The 22,403-nt window shown below is 34.1% G+C and overlaps 1 protein-coding gene across 10 annotated transcripts in view; it reads left to right on the forward strand.

The window, feature by feature from the left end:
* ATG4C (autophagy related 4C cysteine peptidase) overlaps positions 1-22,236 on the forward strand; it is an 84,679-nt gene extending 62,443 nt beyond the window's left edge. For 7 of the 10 annotated variants that reach the window (XM_072820544.1, XM_072820541.1, XM_072820539.1 and 4 more), the window contains 2 exons: positions 2,565-2,684; positions 21,084-22,236. In XM_072820544.1, coding sequence (XP_072676645.1) covers positions 2,565-2,684; positions 21,084-21,251 — 288 coding nt within the window. In that variant the 3' untranslated portion in view covers positions 21,252-22,236. The other 3 variants (XM_072820548.1, XM_072820547.1, XM_072820549.1) reach the window with 3 other exon arrangements.
* The last annotated feature ends 167 nt before the right edge of the window (positions 22,237-22,403 follow it).

The raw sequence follows: 22,403 nt of genomic DNA on the forward strand, positions 1-22,403 counted from the left end.
ATATGGGATTCAATCCCTCGACCCCGGGATCACGACCTGAGCTGAAGGCAGACACTCAACCACTGAGCCACCCAGGAGCCCCAAAATTATTTTTGAAAGCAACTTTTTTCGATCAATACTTGTTTTTGGTCAGGAGATGGAGAAATTAAAATCTTAGGTCTTTTACTCAATTACATGTAAGTAATTTTGAGTGAGTGTCCTGAATCCACTAAGATTATGAAAATTTAAGAAAGTAGTATGATATTTGAATATTTGAGATTGAAAAAGAGATTTAGCAGATTACATCTTTTGTTCTTATGGTATTGAATTCCTAAATATTTAGAGTTAGCTTTTAACATTTTGAAACTATATTAGACCAAGTATTCTTTTTTATTTTTTTAAAGATTTTATTAGAAGTGGGACACCTGGATGTCCCTATTATTAAGGCAATATTTTATTATTAAATATTAATATTCTAATAAGGCAGGAAAAGCCTTATTAATACACGTTAGTCTTTTGTGATTCCTGGGCCCCCAGTTTCAAGTTTCAGATTTTAGGAAGTCCATGCAGTGGTGATTATTTTAATCTACCCTAGTAAATTTGGAGAATAGTGGCATTAAAGCTGTAAGAATGATGTGATGTAAAAAAAAAAAAAAAAAAAAAAGAGTGATGTGATGTGCTTAGATGGATGAGTGAATTCATCAGTGAAAGATGTACCCTTCATGAATAACATATGTGAACTGCAGTTAGTAGGAGGTGCTTTGTTGTAAGGGTCTAAATCACCAAAATAGCATATTTGTTTCAATATTATTTGTATGTTTAGGTAATAGAATCCACTATTCCAAAAAATAAGCCTAGAACAGTACCTGGCATTTAGTAGGTGCTTAATAACTATTTGTTGAGGCAATGAATAAATTATTTGTTGAAAAATGAAATAAATAGGAATTGACTCACCTTGACTAGTTTTTTTCAGTCACATATTTCATTGTCACAGAAGTGTATCTAGTAAATACTCCCTAAAATGTGATTGTAAAGTAGAAGGTGCTACTCTTACCAATCATCAGAGTTTCAAAATTAAAAAAGAAATCATAAGTACAGGGCTCAAAGAATTATCACAAAGCAAATATAGCTGTGTAATGTCCCTTGGGAAAATATTTTAAAGTCTTAACTTGTTTGGCAACAAACAGAAATGATTCTGAATTATAAATTAATGTTGGCTTGACTTCAGAATCTTCTTGGGTGAATGAAAGAATATAATTTTAAGTTTTAATGGTATAAAATGCCTCTTTATAATATGAGTCCAAGTCCTCATATAGTAATACCCAATAGCAATTTCAGTTTTCAGTTATCAGAGATTTATATCTGTGTTTTTGTGAATAATTTAAGAAGTTCTTTGAAGGTATCAAAACAACGATGAATAACAATGTAGTGTTTGTTGTTAATATCTACAATGATTTGAGGCAATATAGTGAAACAACACTTAAGCCCATTTGGTTTAGTTTTATTGGTTCTTACATGAAAACATTAATTTAGCATAATGTAGGACATCCTTGTAGATGAGTTTAAAAAATACTTTATTGGACTCTGTATAAACCTTTGGCTCTTCTTCCTTAACTTCATGTAGTAAAAACTAAATAAACATTCCTTATTATTGGCTTTGGAAGGAGTTGAGTGACTATTTTTAAATAGCTTGTATTATGTAGAATAACTTTTTGTAAATATTACCTAGAGCTGTCTGTCCCTTATACACTAATACACTCCTGTATATCGTTAGCTAACAAATTTGTATATTTCTTCTGTGCTTTTTCAGATCTGTTTTCAATAAAACAGATAAAGCAGGTGAAAGAGTATTGAAAAAAATCCAACCAAGATAATACTTGTATTGACTCGTACTTTAGAGGCTCTAGTTTAGTTAGTTTGGATCTCACTATATAAAGTAAGTATTAGCTAAGCATTTTATAGAAGTCATAGTTTTGAAAACACATTTTTTTTGGCCTATATTCACTGCCATGATAGTGGATTTGAATCTAATGTATGATTGAACTATCTACAAGGGAAAAAAAAGCAGCTTGAATTGTCACACTCAAATTGACCTCTTTTCATATCATTATGGAACATTTACATGAATCTGTGTATTTGTTTACAAAGTCTTGATATCCTTATTAAAAGGTTTTAAACATTAAACAATCTCAACACCCCCCACCCCCAGGCTTAACTGAACTTTCATAGAAATAACTAACTTGATTCTAAACCTTGTACTAGCTTATTTATGTATGTCTTTTCCAGTGGCACATTTTTCCTCCATTCTGCAAGTGTTATAAATGTATGCCACTTGACAAACATTTTTTCTTTTACAGATGACACTAATGTCACATAAAGTGGAGATTTGGTGAATTGAATGTTGGCTGTGATGTTTTGCTTTGGAGAATGGAAAGAACCATTTGCACAGGATAGACTAAAACATTATTTTAAAGCATATTTGTGAGAAAAGCTAGATGGAAAATTTTAAATTAAGTAATATCTTGTATATACTCAAGTCCATCAAATAAAACTGAATTAATCCTAAAGAACTTTTAAAATTGCAGACATTCCACTGCCCTTCTCCCAAAAAGATGTCATTTCGAAAAATGGATCCTAGCTGTACAATAGGATTTTACTGTCGAAATGTTCAGGACTTCAAACGAGCTTCTGAAGAAATCACTAAGGTACTTTTATTTAAAATATTGTATGTGTAAATAACCTAATTTTTATTAGATATAGACTGTCAGAGGACAAAAATCTGTAAATTTTTTTTTGTAAAATTTCCCCTTGAATGTTAATAAGAATATTGTGAACCAGAAAATAAAACTATTTCCAGACTCCTAACCTTTGAGACTAATGCAACCAACTAGTGACCACTTGAAAGTATCAGTGGCTCCACTAGGTGGCACTGTTGAAATAAAAATCCCTTTGCAAACTAGCCATGTGTAAGCAATTAGGTTATATTTTATTTGAAGAGGATTTTAAAAGGGCAGTACCTTAGGGGGTAGAAAAAAATTAATGAAGTATTTGATCAAGCCAAATTGTGCATTATTTCATGTTAGTCCAAGTGCTTCCTTGATTTTTTTTTTAAAGAGAAATGGTATTTTTGGATTTCTCAGAACTGCTTTATAAAATGAGCTATGTTGTTACCTTCCAATAAGCTTGTCTAATCTGATCTATTCTACTTATAGGATCTTTGAAATAGGTTTATTTAACTCTCTCTCATTACCTTTAAACTTCTGCATTTTTTGGTCTTTGAGTACTGTTAAAACATTTATAGAACCTTAAGGTCTGTTTATATTTAGTACTTTAGAAAATAAAAAAGATTACTTATTTAGGAAGTAACCATAACTGGGTAGCTGTCTTTATTAGTATCAATAGTTAGGCTGTCGTTTTATGGTAAGTAAAACCAATACCATACTCATTTTTTGTAATTTTTAACTTGAGCTCAGGTATAATAGTACCTCATTATTGCTTTATTTATTTATTTATTTTAAAAATCATTTTATTTATTTATTCACGAGAGACACACAGAGAGAGAGAGAGAGAGAGGTAGAGAGACAGGCAGAGGGAGAAGCAGGCTCCATACAGGGAGCCTGACGCGGGACTCGATCCCAGGTCTCCAGGATCACACCCTGGGCTAAAGGCGGCACCAAACCGCTGAGCCACCAGGGCTGCCCTCATTATTGCTTTAACTTCCAGTTAGTTAGTTTTCTTTTGGAAAATGGACCCAGCAGGTTGAAATTTGATTTTTACAATGTAAAAATAGAATGAAAAAGTTAAATAAAAAAGTTTTATGTAAGCTTAGTTTACTTGACCTGCCATATAAAAGAGGAAATGTAACAGGAGCATGACAGAAAAATGAATGAGGGGAGAAAATGAGATATGTGAGAACTTTTCCTTATTCTTCATTTCTCATAGTTGTCGTCTTTTTCATTCTTTTTAACTCAGAGGACCAAGTGAACGTAACAAAATATGTCTTCTCCATCCCCCCCCTTTTATTACTTGAAGTTAGTATAATTATTTGTATATTTTTAGTTTGACAATTCTGTCTTTATAAAGTATCATGTAAAATATGTGCTAAAATATACAAATCCAGATGATACTGTAATATAGATTGATGTTGATGAATATTTCCCATTTGAAGCCCTGTTTCTGCTTCCACTAGTTTATTTTCTCTCTAGGTGAAAATAAGTGTATTTAGAACAGTAGTGTAGGATCCCTGGGTGGCGCAGCGGTTTAGCGCCTGCCTTTGGCCCAGGGTGCGATCCTGGAGACCCGGGATCGAATCCCACATCGGGCTCCTGGTGCATGGAGCCTGCTTCTCCCTCTGCCTGTGTCTCTGCCTCTCTCTCTCTCTCTCTCTCTCTATCATAAATAAATAAATAAATAATTAAAAAAAAAAACAGTAGTGTAGTCTACTCCTAGAATAGAAACCAACCAGATTATTATTACCAAATTGAAAAAACAAGATAAACAAATGAGTTGCATGTTGATATTTTCTGATTAAAACTTACAGTTTTTATGGGTTTTATATATGTATATAATATATATTTTACATATATAAGTGTATGTATGTATATATGTTACGGGTTTTACATGGGAAAGATGCTTAGAAATTATTGCTCATGATGCACCAGAGTAAAATATGCAATATTAAAGCAAAGGGAAGCCATATTGAAATGTCATTTGGAAGTACTGAGAATTTTGCCAGTCAATTAACTTTGCTTTAATAATAGTGTTGTTCTTAAGTTAATAGCTTTTTGTAGCAGTTATCAAAAACTATCTTTTTTGATTAATAACTTGATCATTTACTTTTGCTTGGAAGATTGTAAGTTAAATAGTTCTCATTTTAAAAACTGAACTTGTCATTTTTGTTAAACTTATTTTTTTCTCTTAAAAAATTAAAACAGTTTAAATTATTTGTTTTAATGTAATTTGATACAATTTATATAATAGATATAATTTCAGTTGTCTCATTTTGAAAGAAAGCTAGGTAGCCTAGATTCTTATGTTTAATTTGTAATGCTGTATGAATGAATATTCTAATGCCTTATGCTACATGACTTTTAAAATGTTAATAAAAATTGTGAAATTAATTCAGTGTTTAGCAGAGCTCAGCCCAGCAAGTATCTGAGTAACGACCATGTTGAAAGCATAAAATGACTAAGCCATAACCCCTATTTTTGAACAGGTATAAGCCTTCTGCCCTCAAGCAGCATTTATAGTCTAGGAGAGGGAATAAGACAATACATACATTACATTGAAGATGATAAGCACCCATACAAAAAATAGAAATAAATTGATAGCAGAAGGTTGGATGTTGAAATGAGAGCAATGTCACATCCAGGTCAAAGTTCTTTATTGTGATGGTGGTATTTAATTTGGGCCCTAAAATGTAGGCTGAATTTTTACTGTCTTAAGAAGAGAGAAGGTTACTTCAAGCAGAGGAAGTAAGAGGAAAGGTATTGGAAAAGGAAAACATAGAGCTTGTCTAAAGAATGGCAAACAGTATTTGTTAGGTGCCAAGGGTACATGTACAATAGGATTTCTGTCTTCTGACTGCCTAAATTAGGATCCTATATGGATGGCTTGGGAGTTTTCAGTTCTTCTTTTTAATTTTTTAAAGATTTTATTTATTTATTCATGAGAGACACAGAGAGAGAGGGGCAGAGACATAGGCAGAGGGAGATGCAGGCTCCTTGTGGGAAGCCTGATGCAGAACTCCATCTCAGGACACTGGGATCACAACCTGAGCCAAAGGCAAATGCTCAACCACTGAGCCACCCAGGTGCCCTGGGAGTCTCCAGTTCTAACAAGCCTACCAAGTAGCCCTGTACACCAAATCTGAGAACTACTGGTGTGAGACTGTGCTACCCAAAGTATGATACTTGATGTTTTTAGGTGGCACCAAGACACATATTTTAATCCATATGTATTTATTTATATTCATATTAGAAAAATATAACTGGCATATTAAACATGTAATTTACTGTTAGTGATTTGTACAAGGCTATTTAAGTTAAAAACTATAAAAAGAAAAATAATCATTGATCATAACAGAGATGGCATACATAACAAAAATAATGAAGGAGGCATATATGTGTCCACGGCTTGGGAAATACTGCTGTAGGAAACATCAAAGGATGAGGCTAGAAAAGAAAGTTGGATAATATTGTGGAAAGTCTTGAATGCCAGGCTGAAGAGGTTTGTAATTTAGCAATATGTTGATTTTATTAGTTTTTAAATTTCAAGCATACAGAAATACAGAGAATAACATAATAAATACCCATGTGCTACCATTGAGCATAAATAATTGAAGCATGTTAACCTTCCCCAACCTTATTCTCTTCCTTCCTTCAGTAGTAACTATTATTATAACTTAGTATATAATACTCATTTTAATATATCCATAAACAACATATATTGCTTTGCATGTTACTAAATTTATCATAAATGATATGTTTATATGAAAAAATATATATCCTGCAATTTGCTTTTTCATTTAGTAGTGACTTAGGAATTAGATCTATACGTCTTGGTCTAGCTTATCATAACTGCTGAATAATAATACATTTTGCAATGTATTACTTCTTATTTAAATTTTTTTGATGGTCATCTAGCTTGTTTCACTTTTCAGTTACAAATAATGTTCTTAAGAATATTCTTGTTCATATTTCTTCATTCACTTGTACTAGTTTAACTGGGTTTATTACATTAGATGCCCTAGATATACTAGAGTGGAATTGCTGGGTTACAGGGTAGGCATATTTTTAGACTTGCTAGATACTGTCAAATATTCTCCAAAGTGATCATACCAAGCAGTATATGAAAATTTCCAATGATTCACATCCTTATTAACACTTCATATTGTAAGACGTAACCAATCTCATAAACTACAAAGTATCTCTTTGTATCAGATTTTGTATCAAAGGAATCTGTAATAACCAAATAAACAGATTTCCTACATTCTCCTGCATTTCTTCCAAAAGTTTTCACATTTAGAACTTGTATATGTGTTGATATGTATCTTCTTTTTGAAACATGGATAACTGCTTGTTCTTTTTTTTAAATTTTATTTATTTATTTTTTTATTTATGATAGAGAGAGAGAGAGAGAGAGAGAGAGGCAGAGACACAGGCAGAGGGAGAAGCAGGCTCCATGCACCGGGAGCCCGATGTGGGATTCGATCCCGGGTCTCCAGGATCGCGCCCTGGGCCAAAGGCAGGCGCCAAACCGCTGCGCCACCCAGGGGTCCCCAGTTTTTCTTTCTCAATTCTCCGTTGTCTGCTCTTCTCCTGAGTCTCTTAATGTTGGAGTGCTCCACGCTTAGTCTTCAGTTCTCATGTCTTCTTTATCTTGGTGATCTCTAGTCCTGTAGCTTTATTTATTTATTTTTTTTAAACTTTTTTTTTTAAATTTTTTATTTATTTATGATAGTCACACAGAGAGAGAGAGAGAGAGGCAGAGACACAGGCAGAGGGAGAAGCAGGCTCCATGCACCGGGAGCCCGATGTGGGATTCGATCCCGGGTCTCCAGGATCGCGCCCTGGGCCAAAGGCAGGCGCCAAACCGCTGCGCCACCCAGGGATCCCCCGTCCTGTAGCTTTAAATACCAATTATAGCCAACCAAAACCAAGATCATATCTTTAGCTCAGACCTCTCCTTCCAATTATAGATTATAGATGTCCAAATGCCATTCAACATCCCTTGTATGTCTGATGTACATTTCCAAAATCAAATTCTGATCTTCCTTTTCAAGCCTGTCCTGCTCACAATTTTCCTCATCTCACCTAAGGGCAAATTTATCCTTTTATCTGCTAAGGCCAAAAGTTTGGAGTTATCCTTACCTCCTTTCTCTCTCTCATATCCTATAACCAATTATATGTTCAGTATATATCTAGAATCAGACCACTTTTCATACCTCTACTGATACTATAATGGTCTGCAATGGCCTAATTTGTTTCTAAGCCCCCTTCCCCGGAACCTGTTATTGATTCAGCAGCCTCACTGATCTTTTTAGAACCTAAGTCAAAGCATACCACTCCTTTCCTCAGAAACCTGCATTGACTTTCCAGTTCATTTATAATTTAAAAAGTTCTTACCATATCCTCCAAGGTCCCAGATGATCTGTCCCCATGCCCTTACCCCAGCCCCTTATCTCTTACTGTACCCTTTTTCACTCTGCTTTAGTCATGTTGGCCTCCTTGTAGATGTCTAACCTAATTGTAGTGGATTTCCTCAGATATCTGCTGGACTAAGTCCTTTGCTTCCTTTAAGTCTTGGCTCAGATGTCTCCTCAGTGAGGCCTAATCTGATCACCTTATTTAAAGGTACAGTGTCCCCTTCCATTCCCTCTTACCTTGTCATTTTTTTCTTAGCACTTATTACTTTCTAATACACTATATAATTTACTTATCTATTGTATTTGTTATTACCAGTCTTTCCTAGTGGAATATAAACTTCACAAGGGCAGGAATGTTTTGTCTATTCAGGTCACTGATGTATCCCAGCACATCTAGAACACTACCTGGCCCATAGTAAGTACTTACTATGTTTGTTGAATGACTGTCTGGAGCTGGGTATGCATTGGTGAATAAGAAAGTTATGACACCTAGCTTCATGACGTTATAGTCTAAGTGGACAAGATGAACATCAAATCTACAAATAAATTTTAAAATTCCATAAAAATACAGTGTTATGGACAAGAAATATAGGAAAGGGAGTACAAAAACATTTTATAAGATATATTCATTGCATTTTCTTTAAGGTCCAGATAAAAATCTTACCTGGTCCATGAAATCTGCCCTATTTAAACCTACCACATTAAAATTAGTAAAAATCAGCAAGAGAATAATCAGGGTCCTAATTACAATGAACTTGATTGATACACTTTCATGGCTTGCTTTAAGAATGCTTCAGAACCTTAAATTGGGAGCAGATAAGATGAGCAATAGAATCTGACATGATGAAGATAGCAGAATTTCAGGTAGAGTTACAAGTATCTTTTATTTCACTGAAATGGTCAATCATGGAATCTCTGTGGATAGGGAGGCAAATGGTCTGGGAGAACTGAAAGAGGTGAAAAATTTGGAAGTCAGGTGAATATGATGAAGTCAGGTTTATTGGGTGTGTATCTAAAACAATACATACCTCTTCCATCTTCTACTTCTTTAGACTTCAGCATCTCTATGGAATAGTTCTGTTTAATCCTGTCTCTGACCTATTAACAATCTCCTCCTTCCCTCCCTCCCTCTTGCCTCTAAGTTGTTGTGTTAAATTTTTTCATGTCCTTTTTGTTCCTGCATAGTATGTAAGATATGTGATAAAAGTTTCCAGTTGTAATTGTAGATTTGTTCATTTCTCCTTCAAATTCTCTTGCTGTTTTTTTTCTATATTTTGATCCTATGTTATTAGTTATATACAAATTTAGTATTGTTAGGTCTTCCTATTTATTTTATAATCATCTGACTTTATCTCTAGTAATTTTTTTCCTTAAAATCTATTTTTGTACTTTATCTCTAGTAATTTTTTTCCTTAAAGTCTATTTTTGTACTTTGTTGTCATATATCTTAATCCTACATCTGTTTTAAATTCTACAAAGCATTTTGTTTTAAATAGTCAATATTACCCTTTTTGATGCCCTTTATTCTTTCCTGTATTATTATTTTCTCTTGGGATCATTTTGCTTCCTTCTAAAGAACTTCCTTTATGGTTTCTTTTAGTTCTGTTTGGTGATAAATTCTCTGGTTTTGTTTGACTGCAACTTTGTCTTCATTTAAAAACTGAAATAATTTCAACCTTACAGAAAAGTTGTAAATATAGTACAGATAAGTTTTTTCCTGAGCCATTTGAGAATAAGTGGCCAACATGATGCCCCATAATTGAAAAGTTGAATGTGCAATTCCTAAAGACATTCTCTTACCTAAGCACAATACAACTATCAAAATCAGGAAAGTAGCATTGTATATTATTACCATGTATCCTCAGAAACTATTTGTTTTGCTAATTGGCCCAGTATTGCTCTGTATAGCAAAAGGCTCCAGTTCAGAATATTGTGTTGTATTTATATACACTGAATCTCTTTCATTCTAGAATAGTTCCTCATCTTATCTCGACTTTTCACATGGCCTTGATATTTTCAAAGATTATGGGACATTTTTATTTTTTATTTATTTATTTTACAAGATACTTTTGATACTTTTATAGATTATCCCCTCATCTTGGGTTTCCCTGATGTTTCTTCATAATCTTTCAGGTTATGCATCTTTGTCAGGTATATCATGGAAGTGGTTCTGTATGTTCTTACTGCATCCTAATGGTTGGTACATGTTTTCAATTTGTGCCTTTACTGGTGATGTTAACTTTGATCAGTTGATTAAAGTGATATCTTCCAGGTTCCAATCTGGCTTCCACACAGTCAGTAGACCAGAGGGCCTGCCTTGATCCTGGCATGGATGCCTGTTTTGCCTAGCCTCATCTAGTGGCTGTATTAATGAACTGTTTGGGAGGGGAGGGGAAGATGAAGAGCTTGCCTTTATTATTGGAAGGATATCTTTGCTGCATAGAATTCCATTTTAGTAGTTTTTTGTTCGTATCTTAACGATACATATTCCATTGTCCTGTCATTTCCTGATGTCCCCTCTCTAAGATTTTCATTTCTCAAGACATACTTTTCTTGGCTGCTCCCTAACAGTTGCTTTATCTGTTTTTTCCATTTCTTAATGATTGTTCTTGTTGGCAGGGTTAATCTCATCAGGGTCCTCTAAATAATTACATTTCTAAAATACTTGTTTTAGTTCTTTAAGTTGTAAGATATAACTGTAGATTTAAAAACCAATTTAAAAACTCCTAACATAAAATTAGTTTTATTTCATTGGACTTTTACCACATGAGTACTCTGTTTAGAGGAGTGGAACAGAGAAGGAACATGGCATTACAGTTTTGTCTTAAATCCATCCAAAAAAATATTACTTAGGTAAATTATAAAAATAAAGTAAAATAAACCAAATGAAAAGAATTTGGTTACTCTATAAATGGCAATTGTATTATTCTGATTGCTTAGTCTAAAAACTTTGAATCAGGAATCCCTGGGTGGTGCAGCGGTTTAGCGCCTGCCTTTGGCCCAGGGCGCTATCCTGGAAACCCGGGATCGAATCCCATGTCGGGCTAGGAGCCTGCTTCTCCCTCTGCCTATGTCTCTGCCTCTCTCTCTCTCTCTCTCTCTCTCTCTGTGTGACTATCATGAATAAATAAATAAAATCTTTAAAAAAAATAAAAATAAAAACTTTGAATCATCCTGGATCCCTTACTCTCACACCCCATGCCCAACTTTATCAGCAAGTTCTATCATCTCTCCTTTAGAATATATTTAGAATTTGGTGACCTCTCACCATTACCATTATTATCCTGGTATACCATCATAGATAGCTTCCTTGGGATTATTACAGTAGCTTCTTAACTGATCTCCCTTGCTGTATCTATACATATCTTCTCAGTATAGCAGCCTGAGTGATTTTGTTAAAATGTAACTAATATCATGTTACTTTTTTTATTCAAAACCCTTCAGGAGCTTTGTAAGTCAAAATAGAAGTAGTGGCCTACAAGGCCTTCTAAAAGTGGAATCTCCCTCTATCCTCCATTCCCTCTCTGACCTTATCCCCTTACTCTCTCAAGTCCAGCCACACTTAGCCTCCTTGAAAATGCTAGGTGTCCTTCTCTTTCAAGGATTCTGTTTGTTTTCCTGTGCCTACAAGTCTTTTCCTGCAGATATTCTCATGCTTCCCTCCTTCACTTTTTTCAGGTCTTTACTCACCTGTCACCTTCTTCGTCCTTTCTTGGCCACCCTTTGTGCATTTGTTAGTATTTCCTTCTTTCCTTGTTTTATTTTTCTCCTTAGCACTTAAGTACACACACATTCTGCCATATAAACACATTACGCATAATATTTATTTACCACCTTTCTACTCTACGGGAATGTAATTTTAGTAAGGAGTATTTGTTGGTTTTGTATATTATTGTTTCCCCAGTGCCCAGAACTGCCGTCACATGGGAGGAATCCATAAATATTTGTTGAATGAAGGAATGAATTAAAGATATTTTGTTATAAATTTGTCTTATAAATTAGCAAGGAGCTCAGTAATTGAATTTTTTTCAGTAATTGAATTATAGCAAATCTAATACATTTTCACCTATTTCTTCTGTTGTATTGTCTTCTTTTTTAATGGGTGTATTATTTCTTATTTCCTCCAAGGAAATTAATTATAGTAATTTTGAAATTTTCTTCTGCTTCTTTTGCTGTTTCTGTTTTCCTTCTGGATCCTTTTTTGTTTTTGTTTTAATCTTCCAGTTCTCCATTGGATGCTTTTCCTCAAATAACTGGTGACCTTCTGTGTCTGTTTATACTTAAGAGTGAGGCACCAAAGAGGTGAGTAGCAGTTCTGTGTGTTTGAGCATGGCTTTTTAGCTGGCGATTTTACATACTAGGGTGATGAGGTGATGAGTTTGCCTAAGTGGTAATCTTTTCTCTAGAGTTGTATCACTTTTTTCGGAGAGGAGTTCTGCTATCTTCCTGTGGAATGTGTTGCTTGCTGGTGCTCTGGACCAACAAGTGAAGGATACTGGGGACCTTACAGCTTAATATTTTAGAGTCTCACCTAATACTTTAGCTTTTGTAGTCATCACTGTGCCTGGTGTACCAAAGGCCGTATCTTTATTCAGTTTTTCCAAAGGACAAATTTTTATTTTTCTGTGTGTTGGATGGCTAATGTGGAGCAAAGAAGGGTATTGGTTTTTGAGGAGGGACCGGGGAATTGAGTCTGTATATAGGCTTTCAGTGAGTTTTCCTGTTTTCAGTTTTGTGTCTCACCTCTGTTTTTGTGGTTTTATGTATTCTTCCTCTCCAAGTTGTGTAGGTGAATGTGCTCACTTTTCCTAAGTATCCTACCAACACATCTCTTTCCCAAGCTCTGAACTTAGACTATATCTCCTCTGCTCTGCTGTCTTGTAAAAGGCCTGATGTAGATTTTCATTTTATCTCACATCCCATATTCTTCCTCTTTTTACTGTTCTCAGCTTAAAGATAATTTAAAAATAAAATAATCTTATTTATTTAAAAAAAGACTTTATTTACTTATTTCAGATAGAGAGTGAGAGAGAGTGAGTATAAGCAGAGGGGAGGGGCAGAGGGAGAAGCAGACAGAAGATGTGGGGCTTCATTCCAGGACCCTGGGATCTGACCTGAGCTAAAGACAGACACTCGACTGACTGAGCCACCAGGCACCCCAAGTAAAATACTATTTATTTATTTATTTATTTATTTAATTTATTTTTTAATAGATATTTATTTATTTATTGATGAGAGACACACAGAGAGAGAGAGGCAGAGACATAGGCAGAGAGAGAAGCAGGCTCCATGCAGGGAGCCCAATGCGGCACTTGATCCTGGAACTCCAGGATCCTGGAGTGTGTCTCTCATGAGACAGCCAGAGATCCAGGCCCTGAGCCACCCAGGCATCCCTAAAATACTCTTTTTAAATGATAAACTTACTACCTAATAGTACTGATACTTGAGAACAAAAATCGCAAATAAAAATGTATTAGGAAATTGATTATGGAATGGGTGTCCACACAGGAAAAAATATTTACAAGTAGCCAGTTGTCCTCTAGCTATAGAACAAAATTTATATTATAGCCATTGAATCCTAGATATCTAAGAGATCTTAGAGGTTATTTAATCCAAAGCTCACATTTATAGAGTCCTTACCATATGTTTGATACTGTGCTATGTGCTTGATATACATTATCTCATTTAATCTACACAAACTTTCTGACGTAGGTACTGTTATCCTTTTATACAATTGAGGAACCTACTTACAAAGGTTCAGTAACCTTCAAGGTCACAACTAATAAATGGTAGTGCTGAAATTCAAACCTCAGACGGACAGTTCAACTTTGAGAATATGTGCTCATATACACGATTTTTTATAGTCTTCAATTTATACATCAATCCACATGGTCTAGACAGTTGACTGACTATTCTTCATTTCAGCTAATGGTGAGCCAATTATTTTCCTTGGAAGTCTTTTCAATTTTTGGACAGATCTTTATTGTTAAAAAAGCACTTCTTATATTGAGTTGGAATCATTCTCTATGTAACTTTTACTCCTTCATCTCAGAAAGCAAGAGAATAAGTTGTCTTTGTTTTCTAGAACAAACATACCCATTTTCTTCAATGGTACACAATTTCTCATACCCATTACTATTTTGGTAAATGTCTTTCTGTAAACAACTTAGTGTGTCAGGTTTATTTTTTAATTTTTATTTATTATTATTATTTTTAAAAGATTTTTATTCATGAGAGACACACAGAGAGAGGCAGAGACATAGGCAGAGGGAGAAGCAGGCTTTCCTGCAAGGAGCCTGATGCAGGACTTGATCCTGGGATCCTAGGATCACAACCCGAGCTGAAGGCAGATGCTCAACCACTGAGCTACCCAGGCGCCCCATGTGTCAGGTTTATGTTCATGATTATATTTCTCCTTCCTCCTAGTTCTGTATTCTCCAAGTGAAATCTGAGGGATATTTTTCTTTCATAGGTCTTTTTTACTTCTAGGATTTAATGATTAGAACTCTGATTTCTTTCTTTTTTTTAAAAAATATTTTATTTATTTATTCATGAGAGACACAGAGAGAGGCAGAGACACAGGCAGAGAGAGAAGCAGGCTCCATGCAGGAAGCCTGATGTGGAACTCAATCCTGGGTCTCCAGAATCATGGCCTGGGCAAGGCAGGCGCCAAACCACTGAGCCACCCAGGTGTCCCCTCTGATTTCTTTTAAAATCTTTAGGGCTAATTGTTAGTTGGGAAGACATGAAATGGATATTAAAGATAAATGACTGTAAAAATATATTTAGTAAATGCCAGAAAACTAATAGTGTAATAATAATGGCAGGAATAATAGCCAAAATATATTAGATTATTCATATTAGGCCAGGTAATCTTTTGAGTATTTTACATACATTAACTGATTTAATCCTCACAACAACTTTGTGACATAGATTCTATCAATACTGACATTTTATAGCTGAACGAAAATGAGATAGTTTAGTTAAGTAACTTGCTCAGGGTCATATAGTTTGTACGTATTAGCCAGGTTTTGAGCAGAGACTAATTAGTGTTCCATAGTCCATATCTGTAATCATTGTGCTACACTAGACAAATCTGCAGGACTTTGGAGAAAAGAATAATCACTTCAGCATGAGGTAATTGTCAGTGAACTTGGGCTTTAGCTTTGGGGAGTGATTGAGTTTGTATGATCAGAAAGGAAGTATGAAGGGCAGTTAGAAGACAGGAACATCATGAGCAGAAACATTACAGTAGAATATTATGGAGTGTTTATGGTAGAATGTCATGAGTTTGATTGTTTAATGTGGCTAACATGGGCCTGGGTGATCTGGCTCTTATATACCAATCATTCTTCCTCTTTTCCTCTACCCTTGAGCCACACAAGCCTTCTTTTTGTTCTTTGAACATGCTAAGTGTACTGGCCTCCTAGGCCTTCCTGCTAGCTGGTTTTCCTAGCTGGAGTGCTCTTTCCTTAGAATTCTAATGTGTGATTACTTATCATCATTTGGGTCTCAACTTGGCCTTTTCTGACCATACAACCTACAGAAGCCTTCCTATCCTTTCTTATCACATTGCCCTGTTTTATTTTTATCAGGGTTCTCCTCTCTGAATGGTGTGCAAGTACCATTAGTTACCTGTTCAATATCCACCTCTTTTTTTTTTTTTTTTTTTTGCTAAGAGAATCCTGCTTTTATTTGGGGTAACATTGTGCCCAAATATTCACTTTTCTTGGTTTCCCTTGTATTTAAGCACAGTTTGGCCAGTAAAATATAACTGGATATGTACTGAAAGTATCTGGGAAAAATTTTGCTCTTCTGATAAAATGGGTAGATTTAGATGTGGTTCTGTCACTCCCCTTGTATCTACCTGCCCCCCCCCCCCGCCCTGAATGTGAACTCAATACCTGGGGGTGTCAGCAGTATTTTGTGATCACAAGGGAAAGGCCAAGAGAATTGTAGGAACTACTTGACATCAAGGAACCAAAGCTAGCAATGTCAGACTTTTTGTTGTGATAAAGCCATTGTTGTATTTTATTTTATTTTACTTTTTGTCAGTTGGCAACAAAAACCATTACTAATTAATAAAGATGATGTTACTAATGATAGAAGCCTAGCGAAGTCTAGAAGGGAGCTCATTTTGGGAGGCAGAAATGATCATGAATTTGAGTTGATATCGCAGCATGCCTCCATTACTGTAGGAGGCAGTATAATATAGTAGTTGTAACATACCAGGCTGCTTAAGTTTAAATCCTGGCTCTGTGAGACACTAGCTATGTGAACTTGTACAAGTCACCTAACCACTCAGTATTTTTTAGTTCCCTCAAATGTAAAATATGGATAATACGGATAATAACATTTCTCTAGCAGAGAAATGGTTGAAACTGAGCATAGATAATATTTTTAAGAGATACTATAGAATATATAAAGATAAAGGATCAGTAATTAATATCTGCATTTTGGGATGTAGGAATAAGTCGAGTCAATGGAGGAGATTTTATTTATTTATTCATGAGAGACACAGAGAGAGGCAGAGACGTAGGCAGAGGAAGAAGCAGGCTCCCTCCAGGGAGCCCAGTGTGGGACTCGATCCCAGGACCTGGAATCACCACCTGAGCCAAAGGCAGATGCTCAACCACTGAGCCACGCAGGCGCCCCTGACTTTAGAACTTAACCACTACATAAAATGTAGCTCCACTGTGAATATAGGTCTAGACTGCTCTGTACTGGGTATAATTGTACATGTGTGGTAGCAGAGGCTAGAGGTAAACGTTTGGCCTGGGGAGAAGAGGTCATCTCCTGGTTCTTTTTTTTTTTTTTTTAAATTAATTTCTTTATTCATGAAAGACACAGAGAGAGAGAGAGAGGCAGAGACACAGGCAGAGGGAGAAGCAGGCTCCATGCAGGGAGCCCGATGCGGGACTCGATCCCGGTCTCCAGGATCATGCTCTGGGCTGAAGGCAGCACTAAACCCCTGAGCCACCCGGGATGCCCTCATCTCCTGGTTCTATTTCTGTTCTCCCTACACCTACTAGCATTATGAAGAAATTGCTTAACTTCTGTCCTCCAGCTTTTTCCTTTGTAGATTTTGAAACCCATCAATGTAGCACATAGGAAAAATGTAATAAATATTATTTGACCTCTTGAAAAGTGATCTGCCTTTTAGATAATAAAGGCACTTCAGTCTTTGACTATGTTATTAAAATAGAACAGAGGACTTGCCTATTTTAAAATTATTGTTGAGCAAATCACTGAATCCCCTTTTGAAAAGCAACTATGAGATAGTTACTGAGTTTACTCAGTTATCTTAAATTTAAAAAAAAAAATTGTTTTCTCCTAACTATCCAAGAAATATATGTTAGAAAGTTTGGAAATTAGAAATATAAAAAAAATACCACTAAGTCTTTCATTCACAGATAACTTAATATTTTGTTGTATATCCTTCTAATCTTTTGAAAATATGTATTTAAAATGATTTTATCCTGAGATTAAGTTTTACATGTGGCTTTATATCGTTTTTTCTTTTAACATTATATAATAAATATTTTCCCAAGTTTACCTCTGAAACTAATAATACATTATGTTAATTAATTAAAATTAAATTAACATTTAAAAAAAAAATTAAAAATATCTCCACAACAAAAAAAGAAAAATATTTCTCAAAGTTATTAACTTTTGTTATCTTTTGTGTAGTATATCAATTGATAATAGCCTATGTAATATAGGTAACCTAGTTTAGAATTTTTTTTTCATGTAGATTTTATGTTATCCATCATGGAGGGACTTTAAGCTTAGTTTTGACTTCTAATATGAGAAAAAAAAAAAACTAAAGTTTTCACTTTTTTTTAAATTAATTTTTATTTATTTATGATAGTCACACAGAGAGAGAGAGAGAGGCAGAGACACAGGCAGAGGGAGAAGCAGGCTCCATGCACCGGGAGCCCGACGTGGGAATTGATCCTGGGTCTCCTGGATTAGGCCCTGGGCCAAAGGCAGGCGCCAAACTGCTGCGCCACCCAGGGATCCCTAAAGTTTTCACTTTTGATAGAAGTTTTTAGAATCAGATTTTCAAAGCAATGGTTATTCTTTTTAAAAAGAAAACAAGTCTGAAAAAATATTCTTAATAGGGTGCTTAGGAGCTAGGAAAAGTGTTTAAAAGCATGTTGCAAGTGACACCCTAATATTCCAATAATTCCTTATTTATCTCTTTTTATTGTTGCTGCTGTTGCTGTTAAATCATCTTGGGAAAGTAATTTAAGTCCTTTGAGGCTCAATTTTCCCATTTATAAAATGAGAGTAAGCTAAATAATTTCTAAAATTTCCTTTGGCATTCCATATTTATATGTCCTAAAATTATTTCTTCCCTGCCATATCATGTTTAGGTACTGATAGGTTATCATTTACCTTACTGCTGAACTCACTTGTCCTTTAATATACATTTTAAAAATAGGCTTTATTTTTTTAGAGCAGTTTTAGTTTCATAGCAAAATTGAGGGAAAAATACAGAAAGTTTCTATATACTCCCTTCCCCCATCAACATCTCCCACTAGACATATATTCTTTTTTTTTTTAGACATAATTCTAATTGATGAACCTACATTGGACACATCATTATTATCATTCAAAGTCTATAGTCTACATTAGGGTTCACTCTTGACATTATATACTCTCTGGGTTTGGAAAGATGTATAATGATGTGTAGCTATCATTATTGTATCATACAGAATAGTTTTCCTGCCTTAAAAATTATTTGTACTCCACCTGCTTATCTCTCCCTTTCTATTAATCTCTGGCAACCACTAGTCTCTTACTACCTCCATCATTTTGCCTTTTCCAGAACATCATATTGTTGGACTCTTACAGCAATATGTAATATGTAAGATTGTCTTCTTTCATTTAGTGATATGCTCTTAAGGTTCCTCCATGTTTTTTATGGCTTAATAGCTCATTTCTTATTAGTGCTGAGTAATATTCCATTGTCTGGATGTACCACAATTTATCCATTCAGCTACTAAAGGACATCTTTGTTACTTCCAATTTTTGGCAATTGTGAATAAAGCTGCTATAAATATCCATGTGCAAGTTTTTGTGTGGACATAACTTTCGATTTGAGTAAACCTTTAATATGTTTTTTCATTGATAATCTTTAAGAATATTTTAAGTAAATCACAAAAAATTAGAAAAACCATAATTCTCAAAGCCTAAATCAATAAATATGCATAAGGGGGCCTTACACTACAAGTCCATATGGAAAAAGTAGGTATATTTTATAATTAAAGGATAGAGGACCCCTTTCTGACATTTTGCCCTGGGTGAGATTTGAATCTTAGTTGCTGAGCCACTAATAAACCTAAATGACTTCTTTATTGATCTTGAAAGAAAAGATGAAGAGATGATAATATTAGCTTTGTTGTGCTGACTTGAAAATGATACAATGCCCATTAGATAATGGACTTTTACAAGTGACATTAAATGATATAAAATGACAACAATTTTGGACTGTATTCCAGCCATTGGCTGGAGATGAAAGAGGCCTGATCACATGCCAGCTTCCTCTGTCTTATTTTTATTTTCTGCACTTTTTCTTCTTTCTTCCTTTTTAAAAAATAGAATGTAAATAAAATAAATTTGACCAATATATACTTTAGGAGAGCCATATGAAATTATAGGTTACGATTTTCATTATATCTAGTTTTTCTAAGTACTTAATTGGTTTTACATGGTTCATTCCCATTCAATTAAAAAATGTATTTCATGTTAACTGTCTCATGGAAATATTTTAACATTGTATCTGTATGCTAGAGCTACCTTTTTATTTTAGCCATGTTTCAAGAGAATCTATAAATGCAATATATAAGAATTTGATGATCCTTCAGTTGAATATTGACATTTGGGAGAATTTAGTTTTTACCCCTGAAATTATCCTTTAGAAACAAGTTATAATTAATTGATCATGATTAATGATGTGTAAATGCTGTTGATATTTTTCAGCATTCTCCGTAATTCACATTAACTTTTCAGAATCCTTATAGGTCCTGGTTATCTATAGGAAACTTTGTTTCTATCAAAATGTCATTCAAAAAATTTTTATTCATTTTTAATGAAAATTGTTTTAATTTTTAAATAGAATTTGTTTAACAGAAAGATTTAAAGTGGTTTAGAATGGGTTGTTGGATTGTTAATGAATCCCAAATTGACAGAGGTTATAAAGGTGGTTGGTCTACCCACAAAATTCCAGGTATTTTTTTTTTTACTTCTGAATTATGTGGCTTTAGGAGGTAATACATAAGGTGTGGATTATTACTATGCATAAGAATACTATTTTTCATGTTTACCAAATTATTGCAGAAATATTTTTTCAAATATGTGACTCTGAAAAGACTAAACAATTTTTAAAATAACTTTTTATATTGCTTTTGGTCAGTTTAACAATTATGAGGTAAGTTGCCCCATTTTGTAAAGGGCAGTCAGGTAATTTTGTCCAAGGTTTCATCAAGGTAAGTTGTAGAATTGAGATTAGAATGGATCTTCTGACTTAGTTTAATGATTTTTCTACTGTGTAATGGTACTAGTCTTTCACAATATTTTCCTATAGTCAGTGATACCATTTTGTTTTATTGTCTATTACTACCAAAAGAAGATAACTCTTGATTCTTCAGTAAACCTTTAAATTGGAAGGTGATTAGAAGACTTACTTTGAGAGGAGTAGGGTGGGAATGAATGTGCTTAATTTTTGATGGTCTGCTCTTAATGGAGCAGCAGATATTTAGCTATAAGTAAACTCTATAATGCTAATGAACTTTTTGTCTTTTAGCCAGAACAGTGAAACAGTGGTATGAATAATTATAAATGAGAAAAACTAACAAGAGAGATTCAGGATTAAAACATTAGATTTCCTCATGTGGTCCTACTAATGCACTCTTGCATCCAATAAGGGATTTTTCTGTACTTTTTGTTACAGATGCTGAAAATTTCTTCTAAGGAGAAATATCCCTTGTTTACTTTTGTAAATGGTCATTCCAGAGACTATGATTTTACATCTACTACAACCAATGAAGAAGACCTTTTCTCAGAGGATGAAAAGAAAAGATTAAAAAGATTTAGCACAGAAGAATTTGTCTTGCTCTAAAGATTAGCGTATTTGTGCTTGTTGAGAAGAATTCCTCTGAAGGGGGAACAATGAAAAGAAAAAAGTTTACTTGAAACTGGCTTATTTTCACACATATCTTAATTTTATATGTTCTTTTAAAAAAAAGAACATTTGGAGATACACAAGTTTTAAAGCTATTTTTCTGAAAGAGATTTAATGAATCTTTATTTCTAATATCAAGTGATTCTGGCTGCATTTCTATTTCCCAAAGATCTGCTAACAATAACTCTAACTTAATTGTAAGCCTTCCAGTTTTCAAATTCTTCCACCTGAGGCCACTAGTCTCTTGATGATTTTGTGATATAGGCCCCAAAATTGGGATCACCAAATAGGTTCAAAAGCTTCTATTTATACTAACAACCAGAAGACCAGAGAATGAATTTTTCAGTGCTGCAGCGCCTCCTGATATTAATCCAACCAAAGGATACTTATGGATGTATCTTGATATACTAAATAGCAATTGTTAGATGTGATATGCATATAATTATATATGTAGAATTGTGAGTTAATGTAATACTTAGCAATATGATTTTATAATGGCTCCTCATTTTGCTTCCTATCAAGCCTTCCCTGAGGAGTGAATATAAAGTATTGGTTTTCCCCAGAAATTTAAAGGTTATGTTATTAATAATAACTTCCAATCAAATCAGATAAAGGCAATTTTAAGATAGGAATAGTATTTGTTTCCTATCTCAAGAAATGGATTTTTATGGGAATTCTGCTTATTAAGGAGCTTTTAAATCTAAAGATAAGTACTAAGAAAGATAACGATAGATGCTCCTCTATGTGATTTTTGCTATTTGTATGAATCAATGTAGTGGTGTTTAGAAGCTGAGACTATCTATAAGGTAAATCTACCTTAAGTGTATTATGTGTTACTGAAAGGCAAATTTGTGATATAGAAATATGAGTTATTATTCAGCCAGGATTATGTACTTTAATAAAGATGTGAGAACATAAAATATCTTTGTTTTGGTTTTAATAGGAGTATTTTAATCTTTAATTTGAAAAAAATCATTGTCTCATATGAAGTATATTTATTTATAATGAAGTCAAGTAATATTGTTTCTCTGTAAGCAAAATATTAACTTATTTTATGGAGCTTTCATGTTTCAGTGTGGAAAGGTGACT

The sequence above is a fragment of the Canis lupus genome, chromosome 3, assembly GCF_048164855.1.
Source record: "Canis lupus baileyi chromosome 3, mCanLup2.hap1, whole genome shotgun sequence".
NCBI lineage: Eukaryota > Metazoa > Chordata > Mammalia > Carnivora > Canidae > Canis > Canis lupus.